Consider the following 18,166-nt stretch of genomic DNA (forward strand, 5'->3'; position numbering starts at 1 on the left):
ACGCCGTTAACATAAATTAACATGCCCATGCCGTTTATTACTCAGAAACAAAGGTCGCGTTATCTTCCGAGTCAAGTTTCTTGGTTGGATGAACAACTGCTGGTGGAATACTCCAGATGGATGATGATTTCAATACTGCATAGCCTGGTTCTGGACAAGTGATGCCCGGTGCAGAATCCTCGTCTTGTTACCTCCCCAAAGCAGTCTCGTTGCACTGGTCAGGCTTCCCGTGAGGGCTGTGCTTCAGGAGAACTTCCCTGCCTGAGGTGGGGGGCCAAGGAAGCCTCCTGCCTGCTTGGTGGCAGCCCGGGAAGGAGCAAGGCCGAGCATCTTCTGGATGTTCTGCAAGAACAGCAAAGAGCAGCGGAGGTCAGACCATGGTGAGGGAAAGAGGGAGAAATTTCAATTCTGCTCACAGAATAGCTGGGGTCAGAGGGAACCTCTGGACATTATCCAGTCCAACCCCCCAGCCAAGGCAGGGCCACCTGGAGCAGGTGACAGGAACACATCCAGGTGGGTTTGGAATATCTCTGCACAGGGAGACTCCACACCTTCCTTGGGCAGCTGTTCCAGTGCTCTGCCACTCTCACTGTAAAGAATTTCTTTCTCACATTGAGGTGAAATTTCTTGTTGTTTAGTTCACGGCCACTGCTCCTCATTTGGTTGCTGGGCACCACGGAAGAGTTTGGCACCATGCACCTGAAACCCACCTTTGAGACGTTCATACGATGAGATTCCCTCTGTCTTCTCTTTGGACTAAGAGGCCCAGCTCCTGCAGTCTCTCCTCATTAGAGATGTTCCAGACCCCAAATCATCTCTGTGGTCTCTGCTGGACTCTCTCCAGCAGCACAAGTAAAACCTCCCCACTTGTTTCAACAGATTCAGGTTCTCACCCACATAGTCTTAATCCATTTGGCTACTGTATATTGAACCTCTCTCCCTATATGTCCAAAACAGCTCAGCATGGAGCCAGACAAGAATGGCTGGGCCATTCTTCCCCACCTCAACAGAAGCCATATTTTGGATGAGGATTTTTTCCCATTGTCAGCTGTGTTTACACACACTATTTAAATTGCAATGGTGTTTTATCTAACTGCTCCCACACAGACCCCTGCACCTCTCGGTTTTCCCAAATTCCAGAAAGCACTGCTGGTGGTGGCCATGGGAGCTGGAGTCTCCTAATGCAGCTGGAATTTGGGACAGCAGCATGGCAACTAGAGTGTGTGCCAAGTGCAAGTCAGGAGCTTAGTCCCAGAATTAACATGAATGCCAGTGCTGCACACAGAACAATGGGGTGCTGGAGACATGCAGGATAACAGGACATATGGAGCAAACCCCAAAACCTGACTAGTGGGATGACCTCATCTGCATCCAGGGTGTTTCAGTGGAAAACAACAAACAGGGGAAGAATTAATTAGCAGAGCCAGGCATAAGCCAAAAAAATCACAACAGAATATTTAAATTTGAATGTTTTTTCTTGATTTTTGTGGAATTTTAAATTTCGCAACAGTGCAACTCCAAAGAGCCATCAGTTCTTTGAGTTTCATCCTTCACTGCAAGGAACTCCAGCTCAAGATGCTGCTCCTGCAGTGCTGGCAAAAAAGGGACATCTGAGACACAGGGGAAAGAAGAAAAAAACTGTGGCCTCCTCGTGTCACCACCAGTGCTGGCTATCGAGACAACAAAAGGAGGAAGGATTCTCTTCAATCCTCAGTGTCCTCTCCAAAATAACTTCAGGATAGGTAAGACTGCAAGGTCACAGAGCTCTTCAACTTTTTTATCATGGAAGGAGAATAAACTGAAAAAAAAATAAAAATAAAAGAGAGAAGAGAAAAAAGAAAAAAGAAAGACAGATAGTTTTGCAATTTCACAGTAGCTAAAATAAAATAGAATTGGGATTCATTCCAGTTTGAGATTATGAAAAAGAAGGTTTCAGCCCACACACAAGGAAGACATGAAGAGGAATTACATCAGGTTTAGTCCTGGCATACATAAACCAGCCCCTGGTTGATGTTCAGCAGCTATGTATGTAGGAGAGCATTAACTCCTTGCTGTGGTTCCTCTTAGTGGGCAGAAAGGAGGAAAGGAGCAGTCAAGGGACAGAGCAAGCACACCAGAGGGTGCTGCAGAGCCAGCAGCCCGCAGGACCGGTGTCCTGCCGGCTCACCCACGGAGCAGAGATCCTAGCAGCGATCCATGGAACCAAGGAAACCTGCACTGCCTCCTCCCTGTTCCTTCTAGCAGGGAGGGAGAGGAGAACTGCGGTGCTAAAGTTTATTCCAAGTGCTTGAAGAGGAAGAGAGATGACAGTCTGTCTCAATTCCAGACTCAGACACTGTCCAGCATTACCCCTACATGCAGACCCTGCTCGGAAGGCAGAGCATTGCACACTAGCTCCAAAGCACGTTTTGCTGGACAGCAATTCTGAAATCTATACCTGGAAACACCAAAGATGAGGCAAGGTTCAGCAGAATTGTTGGACAAGGAAATGTGCAACACAAGCTCGACCATCACCCTCAGGAGCAGGGAGGGAAGAGTAAGACTTAGGGATCCAAATGTCTCATCTGAGCTCTTCTGATCTTTCCTTAAATGACTGCAGGAAGCATGGGAGCTGCTCCTGCTTTGGTCTTCAAACCCAGAAGGGCCCTCAGACAAGGCAGCAAGTGGCTCCCTGCCCTACAACCAGGCTCTGTGGGAAAGTGCAATCCTGGCAGTAGAGATAATTGCTGGCTCCCCTTCCCACTGGGAATACATTTCAGTGAGAAGCAGCCTAATCTACAGTTCAGATGCGTGTGAAAAGGAAGTGAAGAGCAGCAAACAGCCCAGGAACAGCAGCGTATCCCTCTTCCCAAACAGCACAGGTGAAGCCTGGGAGCTCAGAAGCAGGAGCAGCGACAGAGGATGTAACCCTGACACTGCACCTCCCACCCAGCCCAGCAGCAGACTTTCCCAGCTGAAAACCCAACAGCTCAAGGACCCTTGGAAGGCCTCTCCCAGCAACCCTCCTCTCTCCAAACAGGAAGGCAGGAGGAACTAGGGGACAGGATTTACGTGCCAGGGAGAGCTGGGAACAGCGCAAAGGAAGTTACTCACTGTGAGGTGACTATTTTGGGAGATGCTGGCCAGGTCACAGGCAGCAAAGCTTCCCAGTCAGTGTTTGAAGAGTTTATCACCCCCACATGAAGAGAGTCCCTGATGCTGCTCCTGCCTGTCCCACTAATGCCACTTCAATCACCGCCCCCGTCTCCCACCCCCGCAGACTCCCCTGCATTTCCCACCAGGTCACTGCTTTTCCACACACACCCGAGTTCCTGCTCTACCTTTGAGCTCCACAGGAACATCTCTCTTCCCTGTCTTTGATGGTTTCACAGGCAGCTCCAGGATTTAAGGAAAGATTGAGGGACTATGATCTCCTTGGTTTGTTCACAACCTTTTCCCTGGTTTTCGGTAGTCTGCTCCTCCTCTTGTGTCAGCAGCATCAAGCCAGACACCGACTCCCACTTGTCCTCCCCTGAGCCAGCACCTGATTTGAGGCCAACCTGGCAAGATTTCCCCTTCTGCACACCGTGAAATACAAAGGATCACAAAGCCTTCACCTCCAAGGTTACCCAAAGCACGAAGTGCAAGTCTTTGGCACCATTTTAAGCCCTTAATTACTTTCTTGCCCTCTCCCCCAGCCTGTCACAGCTCTGAAGTCCTCTTCCCAATGCTGTTATCACCTAGGTTCTTTCAAACAGCAATAAAGCCAGGAGCAGGATGCCAGCAGCAATCACAGCTTCAGTTCTGACCTCTTGTGCAAACTGAGGTGTCCCTGCCCTTCCCTCCAGCAGCAAGGAGGAAGAAGCTGAGCTGCCTGACAGCTGGAGAAGTGCAGGAATTGTTAACCATGGTCACGTAGATAAGGCAGCACTGTGGAGTTTGCAGTCTCACACCCTTCTCCAAAGCAATAAACTCACTCTCCTCCTCCACAGGGACATCAGCATGAGCTCTTGAGCACAAGGGCAATTTTTTCCCAGAAGCTTTATGGAAAGCTCAACCCACAGTAAAGAGCTTGGCATTTCTGCCCCTCAGCTCATGCAGCCCACCAATTTCACCATATAAATCATCAGGAAATGCCCAGCATTAGAATTAACCACAAGAATTTTATTTTTGGACAAAAAAAATGAGGGATTTTTCAGCAAGAGAGTTCCCCAATCAACCCAATGGTGCAGAAAAATCTTGCTGGTGTTGCTATTTAGTTTCCTATCATAATCTGCAACACTGTAAAGAAAGGACTTCCCATGTAACAGGTAAGGTAGAGCAGTACCAGCCAAGATTGCCTGAAGGAACAGCATCAGGCCACAGCATCCCAGGAATTCTGAAGGTGATCTTAAGAGCTCAATAAGAGCTCTCAGTGCCTTCAAAGCAGCAAACCCTGTGATAATCACTGGGAAGTGAAAGTTTGTCTTGCAGCAAAGAGAGAGAGGAAGCCCCTGCCTGGCCTTTGGTGAAGCTGGGCCTGTTGGAGTGAGGGGTGCCCAGATGAACCCCCAGGTGATCCTTTCAGCTTAAGTGATTCTACAATTCATTATCTGCTTTTGCACGGGACCAGACTGGGATCCATTTCAGCACAAGCACCCAATACAAAGGGCTGTGGGGAAATCCATCCAGCAGCATGCACTTTGTGACTAAAGGAACTCTGTGCTATGGAGCTGCTCCATCAAGCTCACCCCAGATCCTGGCATTACACACCACTTCCCTTTGTTGATCTGCTTTAAGTCTGTTTCCTTGGCACCTCTAAGGAAAAGCAACAAGTGAGGGAGAGAAAAGCAGCGAGACTTCAGGAAGTGAATCAAAGAAAAGAGAAATATAGATACAGAAGAGAAGGTAATTTGCAGCTAGTTGTACCAGCGTTCTTCCAGAGCATATTAACTTATCCTCAGTATCCTGTGGGTGGAAGTGGAAAATAAAATAGAATTCCTGCTGCACTGAGAAGGCCTTCTTGTCCTCACCAGCCATTCTGCCACTTGAGCTGCCAATGAACCTTCCTGAACAGGTCCCTTATCCTCACTGATATCCTCATCCTCTTCCAAAAGATGGGACTATGGAGCTTTGCTGGAGAGCTCTGTGGATCCTACTCTTGGCTTACCACACCAGGCCCCCTCTCTGTGTCACGTCCCTAACGCTGGGAGAGACTTGACACCAAAGGTACACTTCTTGAGACTCTGAAAAAAAACAGGCAGCCAGCAAAAACAGGAAGGACAAACCCAAAAGAACAGCTTTAACTCTTTCCTCACTTTCCTAGCAGCTTTATGGACTGATGAAACTTTTCTAGAGCTGCAAGCCACCTGGGAAGTTCCCCCTAAAGATGCAGCTATTTGTAAAGATGTACATAGTGCTGTAAAAGTCGTAATTACTAAGGAGTAGCATTTAGATCAGCTTCTGATGGAGACAATCCCTTGGTATGGCAATCCACAGACTTATCACACAAATCAGGAATCCATTTCTGCCCACTCTGTCCCAGAGCCCTGGTGCAAGTCTCCAGCCAAGTGTTCCAGGCCCATCCAGGACAGCAACTACTTTAATGATCTCAGCCTAGAATTGCTTTGAATGTGAGGCACAGGAATGAAGACAAACACAGAAACCACAAATTGATCCAAGATTATATGTGCAATAGTCCTCCTCCTGGATGGGGATATGCTTTCCCTGTTCCAGAGAAAATGTACTCACCTGTCTGATTGACATGGTGCAGAGAATGTAGAGGAAGATGAAGGAGCAGTCAGTGTAATCCTCCCCCAGGAGGTTGCGGTGGGAGAGACCCTGGATGTACGAGAGGGGGATAAACGGAAGCTTTGCCACCACTCGGCCGTCAAATCTGGAAAAGAGCACTGCATCACCAATGGAGACAGCAGAAGAGCTTTTGGATATAGAGAGAACAAGTGAGCATCACCAACAGGCCACCAGAGCAGGTAAAGACACATGGAAGGCTAAAAGGCCTTGCTGCCTTCTCCAGCCTCTCTACACCAAGGAGGATAAAGACATTTCTCTCCCCAAGCCCTCCTCAGGGCAAGATTCCCTCAGGAGCAGTTTTACCATCATCAAAGTGTTTCCTAGTGATTTAGGTGATCACCTGGACAAGCTGCTGGTTCATGAAATTTTGATGTTTTGCAGTGTCCTGGTGCACTTTATTTCTAAGTCAGACTTAGCAGAAGACAGTCAGCACTTCAATAAAAGATGAATGACTGTCACCTGCTGTACTGCAGTTACTGCAACGAGACAGACCCTCTGCTTCAAGCAAAACAGCATTTTTTAAACCAGAGCGTAAATCAAAGACACCTTTTCCTTCCCTGGAGCAGCTGTGCTCCTCAGCATGCACAAGAGAGCCATCAGCAGAACACTCCATAGCCCAGTTTCCCTGCATTAGCTGTGGAGATGCAGGCAGTGCAGAGGCAGGATGATGCCGCACATTGTGAGCGGCATGTCCTGCTCCTGGAATCCCTCCAGGCCCACATTCCAGGGCATCAGGCAGAGTGTGAATTTTGGCCAGTTTGCAAAGATTTCTCCCAAGCCAGACAGTCGACCCAATCTTTTGATGTAGATGTGTATGATGCCTCATCAGCATGTGCATATTTGGATGTTATTTTCTCTGCATGTGCTGATTTTCGAACAGGTGTTTCTTGTTTCAAGAGATCCTAAATGAGCCTTCTTTCCTGTGGAGATGCATTCACACAGCCACGGCTCAAACACACGCCAACTTTGTTTACATCTCACAGGCAGTTTGGCAAAAGAGCTCGGAACGGATGTTTATCTCCCTGGAACATCCCCCAGTGGCTTAAAATTCTGCGTTATTCCTGCTGTGAGAATGACAAGTACTTCAGCAGCAGCACCCTGAGGTACCTGCTTCTAATTCCAGCAGGTTTTCACAGTTATCAAGAGGTACCAGAATGCACAGCTCTTAGAGTAAGGCAGGGAATGAAAAAGTTCCTGGCAAGAGAAAATTGAGACACACAGAAGGTAATTTCTGCCCCAGGTGAAATCCCTGGTGGCTTGGAGGCCACTGCTGCTGCAGATCTCACTGCCATAATGAACCTTTTAAGCCACAACAGTCACTCAGCTGTTTGTCTTGGGCACAGCATTCTGCTCTTTGGATTTAAACCAGCCTTGCTGACACTTCCACATCCTTCCATCACAGTTCAACCTGCTGCCCCAGTACTGCTGATACTCCAGGAATGACAGCAGGAAATCCTCCAGTGATTTCCAGTTTGACTAAGGGGGCACTTGGCAATGGTGAGGTGCTCAGAGTAGCAGCATCTACAAAGAGGGTGCTGCTTCCACACAATTCCTGCTCCTTTTTCCCCAGCAGCTATAAACTCATACAAGAACAGGAAAAGCAGCAAACGTGGCTGCAGCCACTGCAGGTGTCGCCCTTTTCTCCTTCTCCTACCACACCCACAGTGCTTCCATGGATATTCCTGCAGCTCAGATTCCCTCTAAAGAAAGAGGTAGTTAAATAAAAGATATGCCCAAAGGTTCACATCAAAGATATGCCCAAAGGTTCTTTGTTCAGTGGCATGGTCTCCATGGGCAGGAATCCCCAAAAGAGGAACAAGACAAGCAAGCTTGGTAGAAGTTTATTGGTTTCTTCTACCTTTTTTTAAGTTAATATCTATGGAAGGAGGAACCATATAGAATTTAACCCAAATCAACCCCTTCCTGAAGTTCTTAAATTTACAGTTCTGTAGTACTTGTTAGTCAAAGAATACTCAGAGCAACTGCCTCTTCCCCCTCTGGGAAAGTGGGCACAGTGGGGTAAAGCATTTTTAGTTTGTTTTTCAGTTTGCTTTAGAGGCAGGTGCTGGTGCTCTGTATTGTGCCCAAAGAGCAAGGCAAGCACTTGGAAATCTCAGGTGCAACCCTACAAATGCCCTCTCAGACCCCTCACTGCTCATGATGCACCTCCAGCCCTGCTCAGGGCTGCAGTGAAATGAGACATCACCGACCCAAATTTTAAAATCCTCCAGTGCTGGGTTGCTTTGCTCTGCTCAGAACACTCAGTGCTGAAGTCTGACTAAGCTGAATAAATAAAGGATCCACACAGTGGCACTTCTGTTATTATGTTACCCCATGTTTGCAATTTATCCACCCCCAGATCTCCAGAAAAATAACAATTGACTACCCTGGGGACTGCCAGCACAGAAGCAAAAAGCTTCAGTGCCCAAGAAATCCTGTAAAATCCTGTTTGCAGGGCAAGGATATTGCCCAGATATCAAGCAAGCTCCTAAAGGTTACCCTAACAATATTCATGCCATCTTCAGACCGAACAGCCAACAGTTCACATTTAAACTGAATCAAGTTTTAAAAGCCAAACACAGCCCTTCAGATTTGCATATCTGAAACAAAGCTGTCTATAATCATGCATACCAGTTTTGGGTTTCTTCTCTGTTTTTTTTTTAAACTACACCTATCCCAGGTCACTTCTAAAACAAATGAAGCTTGGAGCCCATGCCTGGACCTGTTTGTATCTGGACTCTGATTACCTCAAGTAGTACAACAACAAACTCTGCAATTACAGCTCATTTCTAAGGGCAAGAGAGCTGACCCAGTTTGGTTTGCACGAGCATTCTTTGGTCACACCACTACAGCAAAGCCAAAGCAGCTGAAGACTGAAAATGTTTACCTGACATGCACCAAACTTGCCCTAATCAGGATGTTCCCATGGAGAAATGATAAAAATTCTGTGTCTAGACTGAATTCAATTTGTTCTATTTGCTTGTGTTCAGTACTCAGTGTTCCCTCTTGAGCAGAACGTGCATGTGACAACCAAACCAGCACATCTTCATAAGAAATATGGATCTATTTATTTATTCATGGTTCTTGGCTGGACAATGCTACTCTTACCACTTCAAGTGATAAAGGGAAGGTGGAAAATAGGTTCACCATAAAAATTTCAGAAAAAAATGCAGGAAGTTGATACTTACATGGAGTTGAACATTCCCATCAAGGCAGTGAAGCAGAAACCGATGGCAAACATGGATTTCATCCGAACCTGCAAGCAGAAATGGCAGAGATATTTAAAACAACAGGCCCACACTGAGGTATTATGAGCTCACACCCTTAAAAACAGGCTTTGTACAGATCACTGAAATCAAGAGGGAAAAAGAGTGCTCCAGGAGGCAGAGGAGTTGTAAAAGCGACTGGAGAAGTCCCAAAGAGACTGGGTACAAAGGCAGCAACAGCGTGGGCCAGTGATGGGAAGCGCTGCTTCAAGGAGATGAAACCAGAAAATGCTCAAGAATTGTCCTGTCACCTTGCACAGGCTGGTTTTATTTGTTCCTTAAGCCTACAAAACCCATCAGGGGGATTTCCCAGGGGACTCCCAGCAGGGGATCATTACAATGACCAAAGTTATAGGAAGCCAGAAAAATTAATTCTACTTTGAAAAACATCATGGAGACTTATAAAGATGAAAATAGCTAAAGTTTGGTATGAGATGAGGCAGTAACTCTGTGGCTCATACTAAAATCTGTAGTTATTAGAGAAAATTCAGAAGGACCTTTCCAGAGGAAAAGCAGCTTTGTCTGCCAATTGAACAAAGTCTTTCTGTTGGAAAACTGACTGAAATCTTCAGCAGTTGGGAACAGGCTTTAAATTCTCATACCATTGACAAGTCCCTGTTGTTATTCTTCAGTTTCTCTTCTTGTCTCTCTGGAAAGACAAAAACAACAGTTATAATCAGTTATGTCAACCTAGAAACCAGAGTGTTTTCATTTCCAGGAAAATTTAACCTCTTTGGCTCTCCAAACAAACAACACTTCCAAAATCAACTCCAGCTCTCTTTGCCAGACAGTAGAAAGTGAAAAACTGTTCATAGCCAACTGCTTCTCCACCACAGCAACATGCAGCAAGTCAGGCACAAAGAGAGGAGGCGGCTGGAATCACCCATTCAGCATTTTTGAAAGAAATGTCAGATTTGCTAACTCAACCAACTCACATAGGAGCATGAGCACTGCTGCCAGGAAATAAAAACAGTGCCCCTCTACCACAGTTCCCAAAGGGAGCACTGATCAATTTGCTGCACACTGTCATAAATACATTGAGTAAGGAAGGATTTAATTTTGGAGGTCTCAAAAGAGAAAACCATGCACAGAGCTGCACCTCAGCAATGCCAAAATCCTGTTGGTCTTAGTAGTGAATTTTGCACCCTTCTCATACCTAGGAGATTCTCCAAAGAGGAAAGAGATTTCCTACCTAATTCAGTAAGGAGTGTATTACTGTGCTTTGCAGGAAATACTTTGGAAGTTTAGTCTGTCCTTAAATCAGCACAGACTTCAAAGATACTCAGATTTTCAAGAGGGTATTTTCCATGTCCCTAACTGGAGGGCTGCTCTGGCCTTCAGCATTACCCACTATCTGTCACCTTTCCTGTCCCATGTCCCCATCATGCCTTGTGCTCCCCTCAGACCAAGGATCCAGAGGGGCAGCCAGGGCTGGGAAGCAGCAGCCAGCTGAAGTAAGGATGTGGATAACAAAGGAATATCCAAAGAGCAGCATGAGTGAAGGGGGTGATGCCTTAAGTTTTAGCTTTCATATTTTCCAGATTCTGCACTGCATTAGTGTGTGACTCTGAACTCCACACAAAGTGTTACAAGTTCTCCTCCCAGCTCAGTCCTTTTCCAGCCCCAGAACCAAGGACACCGCTGCAGCTTCAGCCCCAAAAAGTGCAAACAGCAGGGAATGGAGGAGAGAATCTGGGAGGGTGGGACTGCAGAACCTGGAGCTGGAATTGGACAATTAAACCCAATATGGGAATGGACCCAAACTTTTATAAAAGTGTGAGAACTCCTGACTCTGAGCCCACCTTGGGTGTAGCCACAGCCAGGCTCTGGCACTGCCCAAGGTGAATCCTTTGAAGAGCTTTTAATAAATAACTACTTTATTCCTTTAGTATTGTCTAGCCTCTTTTCCAGGTAGCCTCTCCAGGCATCAGGGGAGGATGCAGAAGGGTTACCAACAGCTGCCAGCATGGGAATTTCAAAGGATCCCCACTGAAGTTTCAGTACAAGAGCCCTGCAGCTCAGAAACTCCACAATTCTCTCCCAAGCCCCAGCTAAGCACAGGGACTCACAGTCAGTGTTATGGAAAGCAACAGCAAGATCCCTACCCAATTTCTTAGAACCCTCTTTGCTATTTCCACTTGCTCCAAACTACAAACCATCCCCTCTGGCAGGAACCTTTCAGACACCTGCTTCCTGAGCTAGGTGGAAAGTTGTGTCCTGGGACATTTCAGCAACCACAAGCCAGCTCTTCAGGAGTCCCATTTGGCACAAACACTTGTTTTTTCCCCTCTGCTGATAACTAAGCATCTATTTAGGTGGACTAAAGGTTACATAGAGGAAAGAACACAGCTCTGATTGCCCAACATACCTGACCTATCTCTCACCTATTTCTACAGATTCAAAATGAACATGCTCTGGGTCATTTACCAACTTCTGTAAATGGTCTATTCCTGCCCAAATCACACATAAACAGCCTGTTAAGCACTTTGCTGGGTAGTTTACAGTTGGGTAAAGTCACAGAGGAAGAGGACTTGGTTAACAAGCAGCTCCCTGGAATCCAAAATCATCTTACTCTGCTCATTGGAACACAAACTATGAGGATACAGTTTTAGAGATGTGCCAAGACTGGGGGATTTTAGTTTTAGTTTTGCTGTCCATCCAGCACTTGTGTGGACTCCTGGGAATGTCACTGTCTTTTCTTCCAGAAGCACATGGACACAGAAAGCAGTAGCAAGGTTTAAGCTAACAAATCATCTCTTTAAATTAAAATGACAGGCTACACCAATGCTAAAGGTGTCCTGTTCCAGCAGTGCCCAGGGTGACATAACATGACAACTGGTTCATTTTGCAGCTAAAAATGAAGGGTTTTAAGTAGGAAACACCAAATTAAGCATTTCCAAGCAACATTCCCCCTACCTACTTGTGCACATGCATGATTCATCCCTTATGAAACCAAGTAATTCCATCCACACACCTCCTGTCTTATTCTGTGCACAGAACAGATGGCAACTGAGGCAGGTCTGTACCACAGCTGTTACTTATCCATAAAGCCTCAGCTCAATATTTACTTTTTGTTAACTAAAATGGTAGAACTTGGAAGAACTCCAGCACAAGTAGATTTGCTGTGACAACAATGCCCCATCTTGCAGAATGATTTGACATCCTTGAAATCTTGACAAGTTACTGAGATCAGAGATTTCCAAACCATTTAACAGCTGTGAGTCATTTTCTGGAAGTCCAGTGTGACTTTAAGGTTTCATTTTTCAGAAACACCAATAATTCATCTTTTCCTGAACACAAATGAAATACTGAAGTTATGCAGCACTTGTAAAAAAAAAAAAAATTAAAAACACAGTGTCAGAATCTTAGGCTTGGCCAGCAAGCATCACAGCAAACAAAACCAGTGGTTGCTTCCTAAGTTCTGATCTTTGTCCCTTTGTGCTTTGTTTTTCATCTGCAAAACAAGATTATTTCAGTGTATAAAAATTGGTGGAGCATCTGAAGTCCTCAGGTTCTACTGTTTATTGCTTTAGTCCAAGCACAAGTAAAATATTGTCTGCTAGGAACACAGCTTGGATGGTGCCCTGCAAAAAAATCATTGTCACACTTTTTTTTATTGAATGTTATCTGCAGTTGTCACATATGGTCACTTCCAAAGTTGCCTTATCCACCAAGCAGTGTTCATCCCATGCAGGGATTAGTTAAGATTAAGAACTGAAGTGCACAAGAGGAAGCATTTTGGCTCCTGTCCCTTCAGGAACCTAACGACAACAGGTTTTCTACCTAGGAAGAACTGTTTGAAGATGTGTTTATAATTCCCAAGCTTTGTACAGATCAAATGACTAATCCAGCTACCTGGTGTTACAGAGGAATGAGGAAACCAACTCCCAGGAGCTCTCAGAAGTGTTCCTGCCACGATCTCTGTAATAACTTTACTGAGCTTTGCTGCATGTTGTGAGTCCTGCAGATAGCAGATCCTCCTAAAACCTTTAAACATCTCTTTACCCTGTTCTTGCTTAGTTCAGTACTTAAAAAGTTACCCTAACCCAGAAAGAATTCTGCTTACTGACAATGAAAAAGAAAGGAAAAATAAATCACTGCCTAAAACTGAGCACCACTAATTGATCAAAACTGAAATTAATCTAAGCATGGCTACAGTTAACATGAACATCTTCAGCTCTAAAGTGTTCAAATGAAGGGAAAAAAAATAACCAAAATCACAATTAGAGTCCTGTAGCTACAGCAAGCTGCCAAGGCACTGCAGCAAAGAGCTTTGACAGCTGAAGTCAGTAATAGTTGTGGATATCAAGGCTAAAATGGGAGAAAAAAATCAGGGAGCTCAGCAAGAGGTGCTGCTCCTCTCAGGGATCCACCCATTTGATCTAAACCACCAGGAGGTTGGGTATCTGCCTTGGGAGAGCAAGGCAAATGAACAAATAACCTTGAAAGGAAGGAAAGGATAAAGACTTCCATCAGTTTCTCACTTTCCACCATTCTTGAGGCACCAGTCTTACCTATCTTCTTTTTCTGCTGCCGGCCTGCTGATTCAGTTATCGTTTCCTTCTTCTTTTCCACTGCAAAAGGAAAAGATACTCCATCATTTCTACACCTCTTCTTTTTTACACACCAAACATTTCATTCCTCTGCAGAACAGGGGTACAAAAAGGAGCCAAGCAGGACTAAGAATGTGTTCAGAATCAGCAAGTTATCAACTACCAAGGCTGATTACACCAATAAAAAAAACCAAAAAATCCAACAAAAAAAACCCAAAAACCTGTAACAAAAAAGTTTCAAAACCCTGGATAAGATACAAACATATTTAAAGGGTTAATTCTGAACTCTGTCAAGAGCCCATTACACTGTGGACTGAGCAGTCTGGGGACAATTTTGGCTCAAGTGACCCTTGCTGATTTGTCATTAGTATCAGACAGTACTTTTGATTCAGCAAGTGGAATGAAAAGAGCTTTGTGGTAAGCTCTGCTCCTGATTATCTGCAGTGGGAAGCAGAATACAGGAAAGTCTGTGTTCTCCTACATCCCTTCTTCACAGGCAGCCATTCTCAGGGGAAATGCTGTCCAAGCAGGCAGCCACAGCCTCTCCATTCTTCAATTCATTAGTACTGAAGTATTTCCAATATTTTAAAGCAGAGCCTAAGGTCAAAGGTACTAAAACCCCAAATCAGACATGCATGGAGCACCTGCCACCAATCAGCACTGCAGCAAAGCAGGCCAGCACAGGGAAATGGGAACTCAGTAAATGTGCTGCTCAGCTGCAAAGGAGGTTCTGGGACAGCAAAAAAGGCTTTTTCAGGAAGCAAGAGAGATTTTCATTCAAGACCTATACCAAGAGTACTTCAGGAAGCAAGGATGATGAAGCATGACCATGGCCTAACAACAGAGAGAAACCCTTTTTTACTTTAAACTCTCTGTATTTATGCAAACTGCATGTACCATATCTATCCTACCAGCAAAGAGCTTTGGCTCACTGTCAGCTCCTAGATACCTGACTGCTGGGGGAAGTACCAGCTCAGCACAGACCTCCCAGCCCTGATTTCAAAGCCCAGAGGAAATGAAAACAGCCAACCTTCCAAGCCACAGCAGGATTTGTAGAGCTGCCTTATGAAATGCCTGTGAGTCAGTCACAACTCCTCAGAAAATCACACCAGCCCAGACAAGTCACTCAACATCAACCTTCCACGGCAATGGAGTGAGGTACAATTGCTTTTCCCGAGGAACAAGAAGATCTCTGGTGGGCTGGGAGGAAAACAAGGAGCTTGTGTCCCTCGGGAATACTGGAGAGAGGTGTCAGGTGACACAAAGCACCCAGGGCTCACAGAACACCGTCTCCATAGCCCCCCCTATGCCAAATTCAGCTGGGAAAAGCCCATCAATCCGTCCCTGCCCCAGTCCACATAACCCTACAGCCCCAGCTCTAAACTCTAGACAGTGCTATGAAGCATTATGCCAAGCCTGAGGAACTCCAGGCCCCAATTGCCTCAGGACTGTCGGTGGGAACATCCACATTAACACATCAGAAATTCCAGGGGCAGCCTTCAGCCTTGCAAATGTCCCCCTACATTCACCCAGAACAACCTCTGCAGCAGCCTCAGCCAACGCTGAGCCTCTCCCTAGGAAGGAGAGGACAGGAAGAGATGAAATTAAAGAGTAACAATGTCTGCTCAAACACACTACCCAGCCCCTTTGTTTTTGCAAATACTAAGGATCGCTAGGACTCTCATGGGAGAGCTTAAAGGTCTCAAATGTGTTTTTTCCTGTTTCAGATGTGTTAGATAACAGTTGAAAGGTGTGGCTCAAGTGGTCCACTTGGCAAGTTGTAAGCGCTCAGGTCAGCCATCTGTCCTCAGCACAAGAGGGGAAGAGAAAAAAAACAAAGCAGAATTTTTACTGACTCCTTATTCAGCTTTTTCTTTTTTTTTTTTTTTGGGAGCGGGGAGGGTTGGGGAATCAGACCAGGAGATCAGAAACTAATTGAGATGCACGAACCTCACATCACTCCTTTCACAGATGATAGCCTAGATACCAGGAGAGCTATAAAAGCAAACAGCATTAAACTCCTACAGCAATCATTAAGCCCTAGAGATTAAGCCCTGCTAACTGCTTTTGGAATTGAACAGCACAAACACTAAGTTTGCAGCTGGGTTTCAGCTCCTTCTCTAACTTGCTTTTCTGGGGCTAATTCCATCCCACACACAGGACAAGTGGGATTCAAGTGAGGCAGGCAGAGATGCAATCCCCATCTGCTCCTGCTGTGGTGACAAAAGCCCTTAATGTCGGAGCTGTGACACAAACATGACTATACTTCAGCTCCTCAGTTTAAATTGCTCAGGGGAAGGCTGGAATAGCTGGGCTGGTAAGAGCAATATGTGATAATATTGTTCTGTCATGCATTAAGGAGCACTGACACCATGATGAGATATTTGTAAGGTAAAACCAGCTCTATTTTGGCCCCAGTTGTCGTGTGCTGTCTCTCACTGCTGTAACTCGGGGAGGGTGTACACAGTTGAGGCTGAAAGGTCAGAATTTCTCCTCTGCAACTCTGCTTCTGATACAGACAGGCCCTTTTAAACACTCCATGCTCCCTCCTGTTTACCATTTCTATTAATATTTGATGCAGATCTTCTGACTGCTCACCCTCAGCTCCCTTTTCTCTTCTTCCCTCATCCTTTGTTTACCCTCTCCCAGACCTCCTCTCTGTGGAGTGAACCTGGGACTTATTTCCTAACCTATTTGCTCCAGTTTACAGTAGGATAATTTGGTTTTACATCAGATGATTGCTCAGACCTTTCTATGATGGCTTTGTCTTTACTCACTGCCCACCATCAATCCCCACTTTTAATCTTTACATAAAATGCTTTTTCCTCGTGGTATTCATTACTCAACTCCACTTCTTTCTTTCTAGAGACCTCAAATTCTCCTCTTTGCCCCTGAAAGGTAGAAATTGCATCTTTGAACCTATTTCAGATATTTATTTCAGACACTGGCTGCTCATGTGCAGAAAAAAGATGCCAGTACCAATCTCTTACTCCCTCCTGTCCTCCTTTGACAGGAGGGGCAATTTAGACAAGGCAAAAGGTCTTTGCTGAACTTCCTCCAGCAAAAGACCAGAACTAAGGACACAAACAAGCCCCTGGTGAGTACTTACGTTTCTTGCTCTGCTTTTCCACTTCAGCCTTTAATCTCTTGTACTTGTCTGTCCGATAAACCAGCACCCAGGTTATACCTGAAACAAAAACCCAGCCAGTGACGAGGGAAGTAAAAACCTCCTGCAATAACGCTGATATGAGGGAGCAAATCCACGTGCAGAAATTAAACTTTATTAAATAAACTTTACAAAACCCTATTACAACACAGCTGAAGGAGCACAAAGCACCAGCAAACCGCACCATCCCTTTCCTTTAAATCCCCCTTCCAAGTTCCATGTAAAATGGAACTGTAAAATAAACCATGAAATGGGTTATAGGTGTGAAACTGAAACAAGTTTTCAGTTGTTACTTTTATTGATAAACCTGTTTTGCAGGTGTGGGATGAAGATTTGGGGACGGGGGGATAAAGGGGATTTAGGGATACAGCATGGTATCAGAAATAGCAACTGTGACTTGTGACTACCCCAAAAGGCACCTATCCAGCACTTCTTTGAAAAGCTGCCCCTATTTCAAACATTGACATACAAAAAAACCTTTTCAAGCAGCTTAAACCACCATCACTGCAAGCTCAGGTGATTTCTTCACATCCTTCCCACAACAGCTACTGAGCAAAAAAACCCACTACGTCCCCTTTCATCCTCCCTCCACGGAGGGAATAACCCCAATTCCCAGCTCTTTGCTACAGAGTTCAGCGCTGTTCGGGGGGCATTCACCGCTGTCCTCCCCGTGAGGAGCTTCGGATGACCCCAAGCCCCGTGTCACAGCCCTTCTCCCCAATGCCAACCCTTCCCCCGCTCCCGGGAGCTGCCGGTCACCCCCCGCACACAGCCGCGGCCTGCCCGGCTCACCCTCGGCCAGCAGCGCGGTGCAGACGGAGATGAACACGATGAGGAGGGTGTCGGCGAACATGGTGCTCATGGTGGTGCCGCCGCCCCCGACCCGGTAACACCGCCGCGCACTCGGAAGTGCACCCGCCACCCGGAAGCTGCCTGTCCCCGTAACCTAGCAACGGCCGGAAGTGACCACCTGCGCTTCCGGCGGGAGCGGCGGGCTGTGAGAGACGCCGAGGACGGGCGAGGGGCGGGGACAGCGCGGCGGGCGCTGCTCTGATTGGGCAAAACAGCTGTCAATCCGTCGATCGTGGCGGCGGGCGCTGCGCTGATTGGGCCATGCGGCCGTCAATCGTGGCGGTGGACACCGCCCCTCAGCGGGGTTGAGGGAGGTTGATTGTGATGGCGAGGTCCGGACGTAGGTCCTGCCGCAGCCCGCCCGAGTCCCATACACCGGGCCGTGGTGTCAGGGCTCGCCGAGGGGTTCATAGAATCAGCTATGTTGGAAAAGACCTCCGCGATCATCCCGAGTCCAACCTGGGACCCAGCACCTTAAACAGCTGCAGGGACGGTGACTCCATCACCTCCCTGAGTAGACCGTTCCAATGTCTAATCACCCTTCCTGTGAAGAAATTCAT

General features: G+C 46.3%; 1 protein-coding gene across 1 annotated transcript; it reads right to left on the reverse strand.

Annotated features, from left to right (window-relative positions):
- Positions 1–16: 16 nt before the first annotated feature.
- Positions 17–17,685, reverse strand: TMCO1 (transmembrane and coiled-coil domains 1). Its single transcript, XM_033067344.2, has 7 exons — positions 17,547–17,685; positions 16,698–16,775; positions 13,550–13,609; positions 9,638–9,684; positions 8,958–9,025; positions 5,710–5,854; positions 17–342 (listed from the first exon to the last, which is right to left on the reverse strand). Exons 1-7 carry the CDS (start codon positions 17,614–17,616, stop codon positions 244–246), a joined length of 567 nt encoding a protein of 188 aa, XP_032923235.1. The 5' UTR covers positions 17,617–17,685; the 3' UTR covers positions 17–243.
- Between the last annotated feature and the right edge of the window lie 481 nt (positions 17,686–18,166).

The sequence above is a fragment of the Catharus ustulatus genome, chromosome 9 (assembly GCF_009819885.2).
Source record: "Catharus ustulatus isolate bCatUst1 chromosome 9, bCatUst1.pri.v2, whole genome shotgun sequence".
NCBI lineage: Eukaryota > Metazoa > Chordata > Aves > Passeriformes > Turdidae > Catharus > Catharus ustulatus.